The sequence below is a fragment of the Aristolochia californica genome, unplaced genomic scaffold (assembly GCF_029961685.1).
Source record: "Aristolochia californica isolate CCGP_79_NKW_82.1479 unplaced genomic scaffold, dmAriCali1.0.hap1 SCAF_15, whole genome shotgun sequence".
NCBI lineage: Eukaryota > Viridiplantae > Streptophyta > Magnoliopsida > Piperales > Aristolochiaceae > Aristolochia > Aristolochia californica.
Genome location: NW_027181826.1, coordinates 4,508,458 through 4,528,777, shown reverse-complemented (window position 1 = coordinate 4,528,777; position 20,320 = coordinate 4,508,458). Strand labels below are relative to the sequence as shown.

Here is a 20,320-nt window from a genome sequence, read left to right as displayed (position 1 = left end):
TGCATCTCGCACTATTTCGTTGAGAAAATTTCATCTTGTAGACGATCTGTTCTACTGCAAATTATAGTACTACAGGCAAATATTTTATCTTCTTCACTAAAAAAAAGAATTTAAAACCTTCACAGATGGATAGGCTTCCCTCTCTGGGGGGGATAAAGAAAAGAAAGATGAACACTAATCATAAAAAAAAGGCTGGAGAAACCTCCATGCCCCTATGGAATCTTAAACAATCTGAGTTCCCTTGATTCCCGGCCTCATCATATATGAATATCTGCTAGTTTGCCAAGATCTATTAGTTCGAAGCCCCAGGTTATCTCACTTCTCAAAGTGCTCTCTCATGAAAATATTAGGATATGAGAGAAGAGAAGAGAAGGAGCTCCAGAAAAAAGAAAAAAAAGTTAGTGGGGACCTTCCGAGTTGCCCCTTCGCCCTTTGTACGTTTTTCTTCGAGAGAAAGCTGCCATTGTTGACGTTGAAGGACCTTTGCCAGGAGCTCCCATTTTTCTCATTGACTGTCCTTTTCGGCTGAGGGAGTGACGAAACGAGGAAGAGGCTAAATTACCATAGAGAAAGGAAATAGCAAGACTCATGAGAGATGACCCCGGAAACCTGTGTTTCTAGTGCGTGTATAATAGGTTGTAGCAAATATTTGGGAAATGGGAACGCCTTCCGCTGGAATCTGAAATTCTGAATCGTTCATCTTCTCGCGATGATTACTTCTCAGTTTTGATAGCAGATACCAGGGTAGATTTAAGTTTTGAATAAACAGACAAAGGTGATGAAAGATGTCTTCAGTGATGAAAGATGCTTTTAAGCTCCATCAGACACATATGACAGGTGTAAATGAAAAGATGAAAGCGACCAAAATGGTTAATTCTAATCATTTTGGGATAGGACTTAGACCCAACTTCACAACTTTCATGGTTATGGGGGCTCACCCTGCACGTAAGAGGTTGTCTTGGATTTTTTCCTAAACCACAAGTCAAGAGTGGCGGAGGTAAGGATTAAAACCCTTGTGAGGACACACACAAACTTAACATGTTCGATTATAAAACAACCAAATTCGCCTGGATAGTGCATGCTAAATTTCGTAAGAGTCTATTTTGAACCCCACAGAAAAGAAAAGAAAACGAGAATTTGACCATTATTATTCTAAAAAATAATTAGTGAAAAAAAGAATTTAATCATTGTCTAAATTTGATTAAACCCTTTGATTTTTTTCAACTTTTAAATATTTTGTGTGGTTCAAACAGTCATGGGAATAGTCTTTCTCCTATTACCCTTAAAAAGTGGATGGTTTCTTGCTACCATTAGGTGGTCATATATTTAAACCTTTTCCTTGTGTCCTAACTTCTAGTTAGGGTGGTCAGAGTCATTTTCTTCACTTGTATTTATTTTGTTTGTTTTTGTCTAATTGGACGTCTCAAATCTGTTTGTTACCCCAGGAGAGAAGGGAGCAAATTAATGTTGAAAGACCCAGAGTTTTTGTGATGTTCAAGATGCCGCTAATTAGCATGTCTTCCCTAGCTTAAGGGAAAGAAAAAGTATAAGTGTGTAAGTATGAAGTTAAATCTAATTACCATTCTACAAGTGCAAACTCAAGAACTCAAACCACGAAGAAACCGAAGATCACATAAACGCCGCAATGCAATGACAAGCCGCATAAGTTGAAAATTTTGTGTGCGTGTTTTTTTTTTATGTTTCAAAATAGGGAACAATGAGATATATTCTATAAGAAGCAAAAGCAGTGTTCTAGCTTGAGAGAGAATGCTAGAAGTTGTTGTCTTGCATCAATGAGATTTTACTTATACTCTAAAAAAAGTACTTTCCTATATAAAGTAGGGATTACAAGTTGTAGGGAAATGGATATAATTTTGAATGTTGTTTTAAAGTTATAAATAGGATCAAATGGTCTCTAAACTCTAATCTCTACTACCCTTTTTTTCTCACAAATTCTAAAAAAATGTTAATCCCTAAATGGATCTCTTGGACCACACTGAAACATCTCAAGGAAAATATTTAATCAATTCATAGAAACAAAGCCATGATCTATAAAATTGGGTCCAAGTACTTTGGAAGCCTCTTTTCCAACTAATAAACTCAATATCTTTATACTCACTAATCCATGTGGGACTATTCCTTAATACTCCCCCTCACATGTAGGCCCTCTTTTGTGGCTCTACATTTATATAATTTGGGTGGAGGCCCACATATGAGTACCTGCTCTGATACTATGTAAAGTTGGGTCCAAGGCACATCCCAAAATGACTAGCCATCTTAGGAATCCTCTTTCCCAACTAATAAACTCAAGATATTTATATGACCCTTGTGTAAGTAGTCCTAATATGGTTATTCAGTCAATTTCACACACATGGGAGGAGGATTGTATAATAAGACAAGTTATGCATCTGATATCAAATACAATATACAAAATGCTCCACAAGTAGCTAATGTTTTTGCATTCATCAACCTCTCTACCGAGGAAAAAAAATTGTTTAATTTTTGGAAAAGAGAAGTACTTCTCTAACTTGTTGTAATTTGAGTACAATTAATCTATTTTTATAATAGAGGAAACAAGTAGGATCCAATTACAATTAAAACCTTTTATGACTAAAACCTTCTACGAGACATAAAATTGGAAACTCTTTTTTGTCCGGCTAGGACTTCTTTATCAGTCATCGAAGCTCCTCTCCTATTCAAGAGAGTCTACTTGCTAGATTCAAATTGTACTCATCGACACTAAAGGAGGAATGCCGCATAGATTTTGTTGGGGCAGCCATATCCGATAGTCAACATAGAGTTTTGGGAGTAGTAGAGATAATAATGCAAACAAATGCCACGGGATAATTGGCACCTAATTTCCGAAAACAAGGAACAAGAAAAGATTTAGTTAATAAGAGTCCACAAAAAAATTTAACACAAGACCTCGAGATTAAACAAATAGTAGGTGGCATTTGAAGAAGCACCATAGAAAAGAACAAGATTTGAAGAAGAACTCTCCATATGTAAAGAGGTTAGCCATCATGTTTCTAAACTTAGGCATGAAATTGCTTTTGAAGCTTAGGACATGTAAATTACTTCCAAAACCATGTTTTCCAAGCTTGGAGGTTGATTGATCGATCAATGAAAATGCATGATCGATTACCACCTATGCAACCTTATGTTAACGGTCCAAAACGACTAATTTCGTCAAGAAACTTTTAAATAGGGACCCTAACTCATTCCATAGTAGTTGATGAACATTTATTTACAAACCTACTCACTAAAAAATCATTTTTTAAGTACACTCTTTCATTCTTATCTATTTGCAAGAGAAATTTTACTTCAAAAATTATTATCTTTGTGCCTAAAGGTGTTGGAACTTGGAGACAATCTAGGAGTTACTATCTCTCATTGAAGGTGTAAGTTTTATATTTCTCTTATGTATTTTCACTGTCAAACAAAAACGGGTTTTTAAGAGCCATTAAGTCTTAGAAGGAAAATTGCCCACTAGAGCTAAAATGTAGTTGTATTCAATCTCTTTGGAGAGATTTGGATTGTGTAATACACGTAGCTTAAAAGAGAGCCGAATCTCCTTGTTTGTAATTTCAGCTAATAGATCTTATTTGTGAATATTTTTTAGCAAGAGTTCTTGGACAATGATTATCACTAGGAGCACATTGCAATAAAAAAATCTTAACCTCCTTAGTGATATGTGAAATTTTACTTAAGTTCTTTAACTTATCTTGTACATTTAAGTACTCAAAATTTTATTTTATATTCTCAATTCCCTTTGTTTTGAGAAGTCACCTAGGCCAACAAAGTTTACTTTTGAGTTTTGCACTTAGGTTGGAATAAACCTCGTGATAAGGAAAAGTAAGAAACAAAGCATAATAGCAAATTCTAGTGCAGAAGCTAATATGGGTCTTGAAGGGTGATGAGACCCTTAATGTTTAATTTGGGTCCAATGCTCACATACACACAAGTCAAATAATTAAATTCCAAACATTTGCTATCATCAAATTAGACTAATAATGGTCATGAGACCAACAAAGATTCCCATGAATCATTAATGTAATTTTTTTTTTTTGTTCTTTATATTGATTCACCCTTCACCTAGTTATATGCCCTAAGTGTATATGCTTACATAGAGTTTCTCTAGTTCTTTCTAGGACTGATACTGACGACCATGATCAAGCTTCAACAAATCGATTACAGGGGTTACATAGAGGGGTTTCAACAAGCATGGGCCTCTTGGCTCCTTCATGGAATAATTATCAAGGATAACAATTGGTCAATATTTTCAAAGTCTTAGGAAGGCCCCATCACCCTCCTAGCCATCATGCGGACTCCTCCGTCCCCTATTTCTATGCCTGCTCAACTTCTTCTGGCCGTGGTTCCATGATGTTTTGATAAATTTGAAACATTTTTAACTTAAATTGCTCCATGTGGATTCATCAGACTTAAAAAGATCTTTTATTGGGAGAACTTCATAAAGAAAATCGTATTGGCCAAATTGTCTCTTATTTGAGATTACCGACCACGATTTCTGTTTTGGGTAGCTTCGTCTTTCACTTTTCGATGTAAAAACTGCCCAGAGATTCCATACAACCAAATTGGAACTTGAAAAGTAAAATGGGGCTAAAACACAAGAGGTAAAATAAAGAAAAATCACTTTGATTGAGGCATTTTGAAAGAAGAGAAAATCAAGTGAATGAAGCACCACGGTTACATTAATGAACTGATCAGTGTAAGAGCATCTTATCTACTAGAATATGGAAATAACTTATGAGATCGTCAATGGATGTTCGATGCTTTGGTCTTCCGTCGCTGCCCCTCTTTATTCAGAAACGAAATGAACGGAAGTCCGTACACCTTTTTCATTTCTTTTATCTTCGATCACATGGATTATAACACATTTGCTCTCCCTCCCTCTTTGAGGGAGACTTAATTAACTCTGCAGGTGTTCAAATCTTGGCTTCGTGTCTCATCTTTTCTCAATCTTAACCGATCCTGAGTACATTTCATCAGTTGTATCTGAAAACCTCTTCCTAATTAACTCTGCAGGTGTTCAAATCTTGTCTTCGTGTCTCGTCTTTTCTCAATCTTCCCCGATCCTGAGTACATCTCATCAGTTGTATCTGCAAACCTCTTCCTAAATCACTACAAATGTGGATGGCCAATGGTTAACACTATCAATTCAATACGTTGGGTAAATTAACAATTTTGCATTCAACCATGAAAGGACAATAACAGTACAAGTAAGATTTTGCACCACTAAAGTAACGATGTGCTCATAGGATTGGCAAAGAAATGCTTCTGATAAACCAATTCCACTCTTCTCTTGCCCGCATCCAAAAGAGCTGGAGGGCCGCTGAAGGTTGTTTGATGCATCTTTCTCACAATGAGATGATTATCTAAAATCATCAAGTCCAAGAGTTTCCTGCAGTTCTAGATAAAGTATAAAGACAAAAACTCAGAGACCTCAGATGATTCTTATAGGAAAATAAAACCCAATCAGGTGTTTTGTCATCGGCATAAGAAAGGAACAGGTGCAAGCATAAACAAAATTCTCATGACTTTGTGGAGATTTGACGTACCTGGGGATTCAAGACATCCATCCTTCGAGTAAGATCCTCCTGCCATTAATCACAAAAAAAAAAAAAAAATGCTTCAAGTCAATTGCAGGACTATAATCCTCTCAAAATGTTCATAGGCTGATTATAGTTGCAGAGTGAAACAAACCGTAGTTAGCAGAGTTGGTGGTAAAAAAGTCTGCGAGTTTAAAGTTGTAAATGTACCCAACATTTAGGGTTTCTTGTCCAATAGTAGGAATTGTTATGAGTGGGAGCATCATCCTACATTAGTTTGGGATTTAAAAGTGCTTATTAATTGGGAAAAGATCCTTATCTTCAATTAGCCATCTGGGGAGGAAATGATCCAATTTTAACATGGTATCAGAGCCACCCAAGACTGTTGTCTTTTGTAGCTTATGTCTGATCTCAACTAATCAATTGTATATTCTCCATATCTTGAGCTAGGTTATTGATTTAGACCTGAACGAATGTGTAATGATGGTTTCTCTGCCATGCTAGATCAAATTAAAAACGATTAACTGACCCATGTACTACAGTCAGAGAAAGTGAAAACCAACTTCAAGTCAATCACTTGCAGGCCTATCAAAAGGAAAGTATCAACCAGCTCATGACACATCTCACCAACCAAATTGGTGAGGGTCATCCCAAGGAGCCCAAATCGAACAAGTTTAGTAGAAACATAACTGAGGACATGTTAGTATACATCAACTAAGACACAAAGCCTACACCAGCGTAATCAACCTGGGCAGGCTAGGTTGAATTCTCCAAAGTTTCAAAGGACACCAATTGATCCAGTCTGTTAAGTCGGCTAGTTTTAAAAGACCACCAGATCATAGGAAGATAACTTCTTGTGGTAGACAAGATGGGGTTTCTGAGAAACAAATTTATATCCTCTGGACACTCAAAATACTACCATTCAAGAAGCTCAAGAAGTTCGGTCCACACTTCTCCCCTTGCCATCTCCTCCGACATCTAAAGGTCCTCAGAAAGATGTTTTGCCTTTAGAAAAGGTGTCTGTGCACGAACCAAGCATGCCATATTGAGGAATGTTTGTTTTGATCATCACGAAACCTTGAATTCTCCAAGGTGGAACGCTTCAATGAATGAAGAAATGCAAACTTTAGTGTCAGAGGTACATGGAGTATTGTGGGATCCTCCTTCAAATGCTGCCATAGTAGGGTGCAAGTAAGTGTATACTATGAAGCACAATGCTGATGAGTCTATAGAGAGATATTTCCCAGAGATATGGTGTAGATTTCTTTGATACTTTTTCTTCAGTGGAAAAATTAAGCTCTATGCACATTTAAATCTTTGTTCTTGTACACAAGGGGTGGCCCTTCTATCAAGTTGACATTAAAAATGCTCTTTTAATTGGGGATCTTTAGGAGAAAAGGTATAAGGGGCAACCCCCTGGGTCTGCTGCTCAAGGGGAAATTGGTAAGTTTGCAAACTTCATAACGCAATCTATGGGTCGAGGTAAGCCCAAGGGCATGGTTGACAAATTGAGTAGTCACTGGTTTTGGGTTTTCACATAGTGACTATGATCACTTTCTATTTGTATTGATTTCTAAGAGTAACAAAGTTAGCATTGAGGAGGTCAAAATTCATTTTCAGACAGAATCTTTGACACATGAGATATTTCCTAGGCATTTGAAGAGTTGAAGACACATTTGTGGCAGGTGTTAAAGATCAAGTTATACTCTTATTACTCTGTTTTAGTTGCACTTTCCCTTCTATTAGAAGCCTTATTTACTTAATCTCAGACAAGGTTATTATAGTCATTATGTAATATTTCAGCTTGTTATAAATAGAAGAAGAGGGCTAATTGAGTCTCTTCTCCTTGAGTTTCCTCTTTCTCTAACTTCTCCTTCTCAAGTATCTCATTTAGTGCTTCAACTCCTTCTTGTTCTCTTGTTCTTTTCTTCTCTTTTTCAATCTTCTCTAAACAAGGTTAGATATGAATTGGCCCTAGAATTTAACGTAATATCAGAGCAAGGGTACTAGGGCCTTATTTTTACGGCTCAAACTATTCAAAAACTGCTGCATAAAGGCATGTATGATTGCTGAGAGGGGTGGAATGGACTCGACTAGATAAGCATAACTGTATCAAATTTTTTCTTCATCCTTGCAAACCTAGTTTCTGGACTTCCAATCCTTTCTCTATGAGCACTACATGACTAGAGAAAATTCTGTTTTTTTAGCCGTGGTCATGTCCAGCTCTTTATTTTTCAGCCTCATGTTAGCTGCATTCAACAGTCTCGAGTAGCAGCTCATTAAAACCAAAAAATAAATTTGACCACTCCTGGGTCATTCCTGAGATTTTGTTGTTTACTTGGCAAAAAACTGAGTTTTATAACATAAAACCCTAAATTAGAGAAATTTCAGAAAAAAATTCATATTTTTTGTTTTTATTTTTATTTTGAGAAAGTGCTGAGAATTGTATTAAACAGATAAAATAACATCAGAAACAAAGTGCTGAGATTTTTCGTTTTGAAAATCCTAAAGATTGTCTAGTCAATTTCAATATTTTTGCAAGAGAAAAAGAATCATACACTAGACTTCATGTGCCCATACCCCTCAACAAAACGGCGTTAGAAAGCGGAAAACAAACATCTATTAGATGTTGTTGAGCATTGTTATTGTTTATGGATGTTCCTTAGTTTTACTAGCCATGTACAATTCTCATCGCATGCAATCTTATCATCGCATGCCTTCTACTATTCTTTGTCACAAAACTCCCTTTGCATCTCTTTTTCCTTCTTTTCAACTATTTCCTCTTCTTGTGAGAGTATTTAGTTGTGTTCATTTTGTTCATGACTTATCTCTTGGTAAAAATAAACTTGATCAAAAGGCTTTGAAATGGATCTTCTTTCAATACTCTAAAAATCAAGGGCTAGTATGTGTCAGCCCTCATTATACAATATTGTTATCTTAGCAGACATCACCTTCTTTGAGGATCAACCACTATTTCAGTGTTAGTATCACTTCACCAGATTTCAGCCCATCTACAGGTAGGCCTAGACCTATTGTGCCACTGGACCAGTTTCCCTACACTAGTGGAACCACTATCTGAACCACCACCTGAGCCAGCTTCTCCAATCGCCAACCAATCACCAATGCATTCTCCTGATTCTAAGGTTAATATTTCCCCTTATTCACCTATTGTTTTCAGCCTCCATTATGATGATATGTCATTCACAAACCTACCTTTTTTTGTGTGCAGTCAAAATCAACTTCGTCCACCTCTTATTCTATTTCTAACTTTGTCCTCGAACTGTTCTTCCTTTTTAACAACCTTGTCCTTTGTGACCATTCCCAGGAATTACAAAGACACTCTAAAAGATCTAGGATAGAGAGTTGTCATGGAAGAGGAGATGACAGAGATTATGTTGAATTTATAGAAAAGTGAAATACTTCATTGACATCAATAACTTGTTGTAATCAGAGTACATGAACCTCTATTTATAATAGAGGAAGGTAGCAGAGTCCAATTACAATAAAACTACCCTTGTCCCAATTACACCCAAACTCTAACACTTAAGGTAAGTCCTAACATAATTAGGTAACTCAATATTGATAAAAGACAAATATAACTTAAACTAAAACTCTTATTGGACGTGACCCTAAGATAAAGATACTTTTGTGAGTCCTTCTTGATCTTCCAACTGATGTGATAAGGATGCCAGCTCTTGGTAATCATTGTGGGTCCTACTTCTTATGGGTTTGGGCCCATCTTGTGGGCCTTCCTTGGTCATGTGGCCCATCTTATAATAATTTTACATATGTGGGCCTTCCTTGGTCGTTTGGGCTTGATCTTATATTCCAACAGATGATAATCACACTTGGAATTTGACACTACTATTGGCAAGAACACATGGGATGTAGAAGGGTTTTTATAGTAAAACATAACCCAAAGGGTAGCATTACTAGGCTAAAGGCAAGGTTAGTTGCAAAAGGTTAGATTCAATCATATGAAATAAATTATGAAGAAACCTTCTCTCCGGTAGCTAAACTTAATTCTGTTTGAGTTTATCTCCATTGCCGTAAATTCCAATTTATTTATTCATCAGTTAGATGTTAAAAATGAAACTTTCAATGCTGATCTCCATGAGGAAGTCTACATCTCCAATATGGCAAACCTCCCAAATAGAAGAACAAAGATGGCAAAGGTATGCACATAGCTACCTAGTTTTTCGTTTTCTTTTTTAATAGGTACAGGTCATCTCTAACAAACCAACAAAAGGTCGTCCCAAAAGAGGTGTCTTTCGCTATGTCTAGAAGGCCCATAGTTCCCCACCAGACACCAAATGTTACCTGAGCATTTGCCACGCAGCTTCATTCCCAGGGCATAGCTACCCTGAAAGTTATCCATCACCTCAATGGCATTGGTATCCCAGAGGAGAAAGATGCCACCCGTCGAGCCAATGACATCCACAATGATCCAGCCGGGCTCTCTTAGAGGCCAAATATCACGAACGAAGCCTAGCGGAAGAGATGCCACCTTAGTCTCTTGAAGCACGACAATGGTAGATTTAGTATAGGCGAGGGGTGAGTGTCAGTAGGTTGTAATTGAGGACTGGCTCGAGATTGGTTTGACAGGTTAATTTTTGGGGGAGGTTGAGTGTGGTGAAGGGTTGTACCATGTTTGTGGATGAGAGATATACGGGGAGGACGTTGTGGGCATGGGGATAAACAAGGGTGAGGAGCCGGAGGGGCAGCAGCACGGCTTGTGACAGGATTGCAAGGGGAAGACCGCACTTCCTAGGGAGGAGTGAAGCCAGCACACGCTGTTCTCTATGCATTGCCAGGTTGTGGGGTATTGCCAACTGGCTTCACTACATTAGGGTACTCCACGTGTCGGAAGTCAGACATAGTTCCAATGTTGATTCGGATCCAGAATCAAGCATTATCAACCAATACACATATGAAATGCACTCCAACGTATTGTCGGAGGAGGTTGATGAGCACCCGGGCCTCATCAAGTCGAAGCCAGTGCTCAGTAAGTGGGTCTGAAGCAATGATGGATCTGAACTCCTCCATGATGTCGGAGAAGACCAAAGGCTGCCAAAGCTCCACTGGAAAACCTGTTATGTTCACCCATTGCCCAAACTGATTGGATGGCGTCAATGGAAGCCATTCAGTTATTCCCAGGATTCATTCAGGGGGATGAGGAGCGGGTCGCCAATGTCTCTGGTTGGGTATGGAAGTGTACGGGCCAGGTTTGGAGGGTGAGGAAGGAGATTCTGGGGGTGCATGTGAGGTTTAGCCGATCCAACAATCACTAGAGAATGCTGGATTTGTCGGTTTCGGGGGTGGAGTGGATGTTAATAGACCATGCCAAGGCAAGCCACCCATCACGGAGAAGGTTTGAGGGTAAGCGAATGATTTTCTTAGGCTCGGTAAGGGGGGAGGGAGGAGGGTGCTGGTTCAGAGAAGCTTGCAACGGTAGGCTTTTTCGGAGGGTATGGTTTGCTTTGGGGGAGGAAGGAGAAAGGTCGTGTGAGGGAGAAAAGGTTTTGGCTTGGCTCAGGAAGAAAAGGTGGAAAAGCTAGGATATTGTCACCAGAGGTCGCCGGAAAACTCGCCGACACCGGAACCGGCGCCGGAGAAAAGCTCTAGAGAGCTTCTGCCAGTTCGTTCCAGCCGAAGCCGGAGTATGTGCTCTCAGTGCTCTCAGGGATGAAGAGGCGAGCAAGGATTGTGCTCCCTCACCGCTGCGTGATTCTGCAGTCACGGCGACCAAGGAGAGAGGTCACAAAGAAAAGGAAAACCATATTTCCAGACGCGTGTCCTCCTTGATTTATCTTCCGTGCAGCGAAGGAACTGCTGGATGAAGGCTGAGATGGCTGTTGTGGAGACACAGACGAAGGAGAGCTTCGTCCCTCTCACCGAACTGATTCTCACGACAGTTCCCAAGCTCCAGACGACTTTTTCGATTGTAACTTGATTTTTCCCGTAAGAAAAATCGAAATATCTGCTGTCTTCTTCTTCGCTGAGAGGGCCGTCCATTCCACATCCTTGGAAAAATGTTTATGTGACCAGCAATGAAGAACATCCAAGTGGGGAGAAGAATGGAAGATGAAGATTTTTTCAGCCCAAAGCATTTAAAACAAAGGAAGATTGAAGAACTAAAACACGTATGCTATTAGACTTCATCCTATGAGACTCTTGTAAGACTCCACCATATTAATTCTTCTTCTTAGACTCTTTAACCATGAGAGTCATGTAAAACTCCTCCATGTTTGCTTCTTCAACATTGAGAATGTATATTTGTGCCATGATCTTTTCTTTCCAATGTTGTACAATTGTGCATTCACGTCCAATATTGTGCTAGAAAGCCAAAATATAGAAAACAAGCTCTCCAATCCAGAGCTCTTTGCTTCGGGTCATAGGCTGCTCGTCGTTAAAAGTAGCGTGTAGTTGGTTCATGAAGCACATGTTGGCAACTTTTGGGATGTTGACGAAGGACATGTTTTCCCCATTTTTCACTATCGCCTTGATTGATGGAAGACCTCAAATGAGGCTCTCTCCGATGGTGAAGGGAGTCCAACCATATTGGAAGAAGAAATCATTCCTATCTAGGTCAGGAGTCTTTTTCGCTCCAAACTCACCTTCTCACAAAGGTCTGCCCATGGTCCGTGCACCACACCCACCATATAGTCCGTCCAACACCTTCTCCATCTCTCTGCATATTCACCCTTGATCTCTCACTCTTGCCTTGTCGGTCTTCGTATGTGGACAGGTTCAGTATTTTGAAAATGTGTCCATTAAAGGCATTATTGTACTTGTGTAATTACAACATTGGTTAATGCGTATTTAAGGAAGAGGAGTCCTGCTTGGATCCTAATTGCAATTTCTCTTTTTGATGACTAACTCCATGTGACTTCTCTCTCTATTTTCTCCTAAAATCTCTCTAACACACCTTTACACCAATGCACAACCTCTCTCATCTCTAAGTCTTCTAACATCTGGTAACTCAGAAATTTCAAGCTTTGAAGAATAGAAATGAACATGCGCAATCAGTTCAATAAATTGAGGCAGTAGCATTGTTGGATCAGTTCTACATATAATGGATAAAGTACTCGATTTAATGAATAAAAAACACAAGAAAAGCACAAGGATAATGTACCTCCAACATTCCAGGATTTTGCATAACAGTCCCCAAAATACGACGTACGAAGCCTCTGTAAACAATAGTATTTGTGCTGCCATCTCCATTCAACCATGGTAAGATAGGGTATGATGTATGAGAACCATTTGAGTCTATGCAAGTCTCAGTCCTCGCTGCTTCAGTTGGAGAGGCTTTGCCCTGCATATAATCTTCAAACCTAGAAGCATCACCACCAGGCTCAGCGTCTCTGCAAGGTTGACTATCTTCTTTTGGCATATTTATTAAGGTGATTTTATGCCCATCGCAGAGGTTTATACTTGTTTCCTTCTGCAAGCTGCTTTCTTTCCAGGTATCATGTTGAGTAACTGACAAAGGGATCCCTTCCATCCCAGCAGGTTTTAAGGGAGAGGGAGTCTTGATGTAGCAATAAGGACCAGCAACTGAGCTAAGAAAGTACTTGGGCTTATATGAAGCATCAACTATACGCATGCACTCAAAAGCATTGACCTATATAAACTTCATTATTAGCGCATAGAAAATTATATATAAAACAAAGACCTCAGCAAGCGGACAGCAAATATAAGTTCCAATTAATTTAACAAAAAAAGTTAAAACTAGTATAGAGGAAGAAAACCATGATATATTCTTTTCAGAATAATTAATTTTTTTTAAAACAGATTGACTTTTTTATTCTTTTCTACCAGTGCAACAGTCCTGGCTAAACTTTGTCTAATCAAACTTGATTTTGGTACCTACTCATATTTCCCTGCTCATTCCAATTTAACATAAGCCTCAATGTGAAGATTATTATCCCAAAAACACATATTTGATTATTCTAATGAACTTTCACATCTGTAAAACTCTTTTCAGAGATGATAAATATTATTTGAGAAAGAAATACCACAAGAAATAAACAGGCAGGGGCAGCAAAAATTACATCAGCAAATGAGTTTCTATAAAATTTGAGGCAAGTTATCTGAAGAAGCCTAAGTACCCAAAGTATCTTATAATATCAGACCTCCAGGAAGAAGACTATATGTCACAACCATAGGGTTTGAGGGGAGAAAGTGTGCAAGGTCAAAATATTTATTTATGGGCTCAAGCAATCTCCACAAGCCTAGCTTGATAAATTTAATAGAGTGGAGACTAGTTTCAGGTTTAAGAGATATGAAGTGAATCACTGCGTTTTTTGACAAACATACTAACCAAAAAGTAATTTTAATGGTTGTGAAAGTTGATGACATAATACTGACAGGTATTAGAGGAAGAATTCAACAAAGTTATGCAAGGTTTTTCAAATAAAAGATCCCGGTCTTCTAAAATATTTCTTTGGGATAGAGGTGCTACAATCTCAGCATGGCATAATTCTATCACAAAGGAAGTATGTGTTGAACTTGGACAAGCAACAAGTATACTTGTGTGTAGACCTGTTGACAAACCTATGGATCCGAAAATCGAACTGTGTTGAGTCAAGCAATGAATCAGCTCACACATATTTTCGTGAAAGCAGTTGCAACCAGTTCTGTTCAAAATTTGTGTTCCAATTGTGTATGCACTTACTAAGGAGTGTTGAAGAATATGTAATAACTTAGTCTTTTCTTCTTTACTTTGTGAATCATTGTATAACCCAAGAAAGAACAAGGGTATTACTATGATTACCTGGAACATTCCGCCTATCGGTTACCTTAAACTAAACTTTGATGGTAGTGCCTTCGGGTGTCCTGGGCCATCGGGATTTGGTAGTGTCATCCATGATGACCGCAGCAACCTCCTTCTCTCCTATGCCGGCCCCTTGGACATCTCAGACTCCATCTCGACGGAGCTTGTTGGGTTGCTTCATTGGTTGATGTCCATCCGTGATCGTTTATCTGGTCCCCTCATTTTTTAGGGAGACTCTAAAGTGATCATTGATTGGTGCGCCAAGTCCAAGTCTCCTCCCTGGTGCCATTGGGACATCTTTCTGGATATTTGTAACATCTTTCCTCCCTAGACTGTGTTTGGAATCATGTTCCTAGATCAGCTAATCATCTTGCGGATGCTCAAGCTAAATGGGGCACATCCCTCCAAACTTTTGATGTGGTGGGAGCCCCCCCCCCCCCCCCCCCCCCCCCCCCCCCCTCTAGGTAACTTTTGCTCTCTTTATAAATTCACACTTTACATAAAAAAATATAAATTATGTACCTTTTACAGGCAATATATATAGTACAAGGAAAGGAGCTCGAGCCCTCATTTTTGGAGCTCCTCCAACTTGTCCTCTATCTTCTCTTGTCCTCTCTTCTCTTTTCTTACTTGCTACTACTCTTTTTTCACCTGTTCTCTTCTTCACCTTCTTCTTTCATCTCTCAAAGGCCGACACAACATGATTCAAGGTCCTAGACTTTACTAGTGCTGAGAAATTTAACTCTGTTTGTTAAAAATTAAGAACTTTATTTCTGACGTCAAACATTGATGCTTACATGCTAATTGAAGCACCTTAGTTTCTTCCTGCTATTGGTGTTTGGATTTACTGGTTAGGATATTTGATCATTGTCATATCAGCATGCTATTTTTGAAGACAGATTGTTGGACTATTTTACATGGCTGAATCTTGAGTTATTTTGGCTGAGTTCTGGGGAAGCACCATTGTGTTTATGGATTCATCCCTCCTGTCATTTACTGAAGTCTTTAGTGTGTTTGGTAGGATGAAACATAAGGGTTTGTTGAGGATCGAGATTGAGTGATTCTTGTCATATGACTTGTTTCGAGCCTGTTTGGTGGCCGAAGTTTAAGTATTGATGTTGATTGTCAAAGTGTAGTTATTGTGATCTTGTGGCAGGATTATCCAGGACTGATATCTTTCCCCTGTGGTCTGAGGCTGTAGTGAGGTTTATGACATATGTGAAAGAATTTTTGTATGTCTAAGAATGTACCCGTATTGTAGTGAGGTTTATGACATATGCGAAAGAATTTTTGTACGTCTAAGAATGTACCTGTCTTCTGCCATTATCCCATACCATCTCAAAATTGTGAAGAGGACTCGATTTTATTTGATAAGATCAATTCCTAATATTTGAAGGTTTCCCTTGACGCCCAGTGTTTCCAAAGCTTTGGATTACTCAGATTACATCTTTTACGATTCTCCCACACCATCTCAAAATTGTGAAGAGGAATCTCTTTTATTTGATAAGGTCAATTTCTTATATTTTGTTTTGGAACTCCTTCCATTAGCCCTTTTTAGTTACTTTGTGTTGTTCGAACTTTCTATAAATATTTTTTTCTCTAGTTTTGAGAATTTAGCATGTCCCTTTACTTGAGGCATTTCATGTCCGTGGCACTATGTTCCTAAATCTGCCAACTCTTCGGCTGATAAATTAGCTAAACATGGGACCTCTCTATAATCTCTCACTGTTTGGGATGGTCCCTCTAACATGTAATTCAACTCTATTGTAGCTTCCTCTATTAATAAAATCAACACTATTTAACCTTTATTTGAGTTTCTCAGGTTGGTCTTCTTAAGTTGATGTGTACGGGAGATTTTACCCAGGGTGATTTATGATCCTTAAGTGGGTTTTCTAGTGCTGTCATTCAGTTACTATTTTTTTTTCTACTTAGTTATTGTTATCTATTTTGTGTTCAAAATAAACACTTTTTTTATTTGAATTTTTTTATTTGTGTCACCCATATTTCTTCTACCCTTTTCTTGGGTTGTGCTCTCTAGTTAGGATTATGAGATCTCTTACTCCTTAAGGATCAATACTCAATCTCTAACTAATTTTAGAAAGTCACATAAATAAGTTACATGAAAAGGACCAGAATACCTCTCCTCAAAACCTCACTTTATAATGCAATGACTTCCTAATTTCTGACTCAAATCAACTCAACAAAGCAGAACTAAACTATGCAATAAAGACTAATATTACACAATGAGAAAAGACATATCCTTAATATCACATTTACTAACACATCTATTGCAGGAGATCAAGGTGGATCTCCAGCATCATCTTTATTATGTGAAACATGACTGTGCCTAGAAAACATCAATCTGGACCCGATAATAAAGTAACGAAACATTGCACTGACAGTGGTCTAACAAGAAGAAGACAAGAAGTAAAAGACTCCAAAAGATGGTGATCTCAAATAAAATTTAAAGTCAGTATCAAGTACCTTTATAACTAGTCCAAAAACCTGAAGCCCATCCACGATAATTTCAGCAGGTTTATAACCTAAAAGAAGTGAAGACTTTTATATTGAGAATACAAAGGGAAAAGAGTATATCCAAATCTAATGCATCCTAAGATGATTGAAAGTAAAACACACCTTGCACGACCTTGAGAATAGAAATTTCTTCCAGGCTTAATCCTTGCTGACCAGCTTCACAGATAATATGATAAACAGTACTAAAGAACTCAGGGCACAAGGAGATTCCTTGTCTTTCAAGAGTGGACATTGTGATCTCAACATAGTTCATAATGCATTCCCATAGTGATGTGTCATGGCTTACTACTGAGACCCCACGAGCTAAAGTGTTGCTTGTGTTCAAATTCTCAGAGACAGATGGACTACCAAGTCTCAGAAAGTCAGAACCCGATTTATCTTGATGTATTTCATCACCTAAGAAGAGATCTATAACCCCTGTTTTTGACAGAGCAGCACGATTTATAGATATCATTATACCTGGGAAACCTTTCTCCCTCCGAGAACCAAATTCACCATCAATTTGACAATGGGACTTGTGCTTTTTTGCGAGCTCAAGACAGGACAATTCAGTTTTATCAGTTTTACGCTTCATACCCCTCTGCTCCTCAGCCTCTCCAACACCTTCATTTGGTAAGCATGGAGCAATTAAGAGCTCTCCTAAAGAGACAGATGCAAACAGATGAAAGATATCACCGCATTGTAAATCCTCTGAAAGTTTAGCTCCATCCTCCATTAGATCTGTCTCTCTTCTATGCAGCCATTTATCAAAGTTGGCAGCCCTCTTCCCAGTGTTAATTGGAAAAGGCGAAGATGAAGCACTGTGCCAAAACCTTTTAGAAAGGACAAAAGGTTGACTGCCCTGTCCATTTATCTGTGACAAATGTTTAAAGAATAATATATCAGATAAAACGAATATTAATTCTACTCACCATAAGAGCTGCACTTCCTTCAAAAAGGTTTTCTTTTTCAAAATGTTAAAATAATTAAAAAAAAGATCAGATAAAGAAGGTTATTTATAAAAGGATTGACAAATGGTCTAGACTCAATCATTTCAAGTACATAAAATATACAATAATTGTAAATAAACTTAGCATCCCAAATAGGAGCATTCAGAAAGGTCCCATGAAAATGTGATAGGTACATGTCAAGAAGGGTGAAACAAATTGTATAGCATCTGTTAGATCAGTCATGTGTTATAGATCAGAACAATAGGAAGAGGAAACAACATCTACAGCAGTTACAGGGTGGATGAGCGAGAATGTTGACATGAAATGCTACAAATCCAAAATATACAAAATAAAATATTAATGCATCAGCAGACTTGTATAAGCAAAAGTACATGAAGATATAAGTGAGAGTCATTATGTTGCGTGAGAAAAAGTCCCACATTGAGAAGTGTTAAGAAAAATTATTAAATTATAAAGTTGCATAGTAAACCTCCTAAGTGGCTAGTCACTTTGGGAAGGAACCGGATTCAACCCAACAATGCTACAAGAAGTTGATAAGTGTTAAGAAAAATGATTGGCCCCTTTCTCTTTTCAGCAGCATGAGGATGCCACCTTAGTAGCAATAAGGTTGAGAAGTGTATACGAAGAAGAAGAAAAAGATGGAGGAGGAAAGATAAAGTATTAGTACACAACTTTTTCCTTGTTTTAAGGAATAGTCCCACATGGATTAGTGAATATAAAGATCTTGAGTTTATTAGTTGGGAAAAAGGTTTTCTAATTTGGCTAGTCATTTTGGAATGAGCCTTGGATCCAACTTAACATGGTATCAGAGCGGGTACTCATATGTGGGCCTACACCCAAATTATCCATTTGTAGAGCCACAAAAGAGGGCCTACACCTAAACTATCCACTTGTAGAGCTACAAAAGAGGGCCTATACCTAAACTATCCACTTGTAGAGCTACAAAAGAGGGCCTACATGTGAGGGGGAGTGTTAAGGAATAGTCCCACGTAGATTAGTGAGTACAAAGATCTTGAGTTTATTACTTGGGAAAAATGTTTCTTAAGTTGGCTAGTCATTTTGGGATGGGCTTTGAACCCAACTTCACATGGTATCAGAGCAGGTACTCGTATGTGGGCCTACACCTAAACTATCCACTTGTAGAGCCACAAAAGAAGGCTTACACCTAAACTATTCACTCAAAAGAGGGCCTACACCTAAAAATACCCACTTGTAGAGCCACAAAACAGAGCCTACACCTAAATTATCCAATTGTAGAGCCACAAAAGAGGGCCTACACCTAAACTATCCACTTGTAGAGCTACAAAAGAGGGCCTACACCTAAAAATATCCACTTGTAGAGCCACAAAAGAGAGCCTACACCTAAATTATCCACTTGTAGAGCCACAAAAGAGGGCCTATATGTGAGAGGGAGTGTAAGGAACAGTCCCCCATGGATTAGTGAGTACAAAGATCTTGAGTTTATTAGTTGGGAAAGAGGTTTCCTAAGTTGGCTAGTCATTTTGAGATGGGCCTTGGACCCAACTTAACACACATAGTTTGTCTCAATTTCTTTTGATTTCAATTTGTTTATTAAGAGTCTTATTGGTTTATGAATATTAAAGTTCTTCCAACTCTTATAAGTTCCTCACATTTGGTCACACACATGGGAGAAATTGATGTTCTATTCAGTTGTGAGTTTTAAGTATTTTTGTTCTGCACCGTCTTGTACCTCTCAGAGATGCTCCCAAGAATATCCCAGCAAGCTGCTGTTAACACCCCGTTTTTATCTGCTAGGAGCGCTTAGAGCTACTATTCCTTGAGGAAAAATCATTGTCATTGTGGTCTGATGTTGGATACCTGGGACCCCAATGCAGGAGAATCCAGAGCTTTGGTTGACAGAAGCTCAGTTTTTTTGCAAACTGAGTTGTATAGATCCCAGAATTGCTCCTAGAAGAGATCTGATGTTGTTTATATAAGACCAACATCGAGCCTTTAGACCATTGGTGCTGTTGATTTTTTCAATCCGTCCTTTGAAACAGGCAACGGACTTTTCAGAAGCTACATTTCTGAGATTAGACCCTACTCTTTCCCATCGAGCGCCTGAGCTCGTCTCTCCACTCCCGTTCTCAAACCATGGACTCTGCAATGTCTCTTTAGAGGCAGAAGATAACTAATCAAAAAACAGAAACAACGAAACGCTAAGGAGTACAAGACTTTTTCCCACGCAACACATTCGAGATAGTTGGACATGCTTGACAGAGACTGATATGTGCACAATGTCACTAGAAAAAAACGGAGAAAAAATGACATGTATGGGGCCATCTTCAGATGACTATCTGCGGCAATTTTTGAGGAAATATTCTGCACCATTAGGGGAGAGTGATTTTACAGAGGCAAAGCTTCAGGCTTTGCTCCATAGGCTGAAAATGTATCAGGCATGTTGGATTTTTGGGTTGAGCCTGATTCCATCAAAAGTCTAGCCACTTTGGAAGCCAATTGTTCAACCT

General features: G+C 38.5%; 1 protein-coding gene across 2 annotated transcripts in view; it reads right to left on the bottom strand.

Moving 5' to 3' along the window:
- Nucleotides 1-4,581: 4,581 nt before the first annotated feature.
- Nucleotides 4,582-20,320, bottom strand: part of LOC137951445 (uncharacterized) — a 72,221-nt gene continuing 56,482 nt past the window's right edge. The window contains exons 12-17 of one of the 2 annotated variants that reach the window (XM_068798105.1): nucleotides 16,984-17,734; nucleotides 16,831-16,889; nucleotides 12,706-13,194; nucleotides 5,580-5,618; nucleotides 5,255-5,430; nucleotides 4,582-5,142 (exon numbers count right to left, since the gene is read on the bottom strand). In XM_068798105.1, the coding sequence (XP_068654206.1) occupies nucleotides 5,257-5,430; nucleotides 5,580-5,618; nucleotides 12,706-13,194; nucleotides 16,831-16,889; nucleotides 16,984-17,734 (1,512 nt within the window). In that variant the 3' untranslated portion in view covers nucleotides 4,582-5,142; nucleotides 5,255-5,256. Of the gene's footprint in view, nucleotides 5,431-5,579; nucleotides 5,619-12,705; nucleotides 13,195-16,830; nucleotides 16,890-16,983; nucleotides 17,735-20,320 lie in introns of both variants that reach the window. The other variant, XM_068798106.1, reaches the window with a different exon arrangement.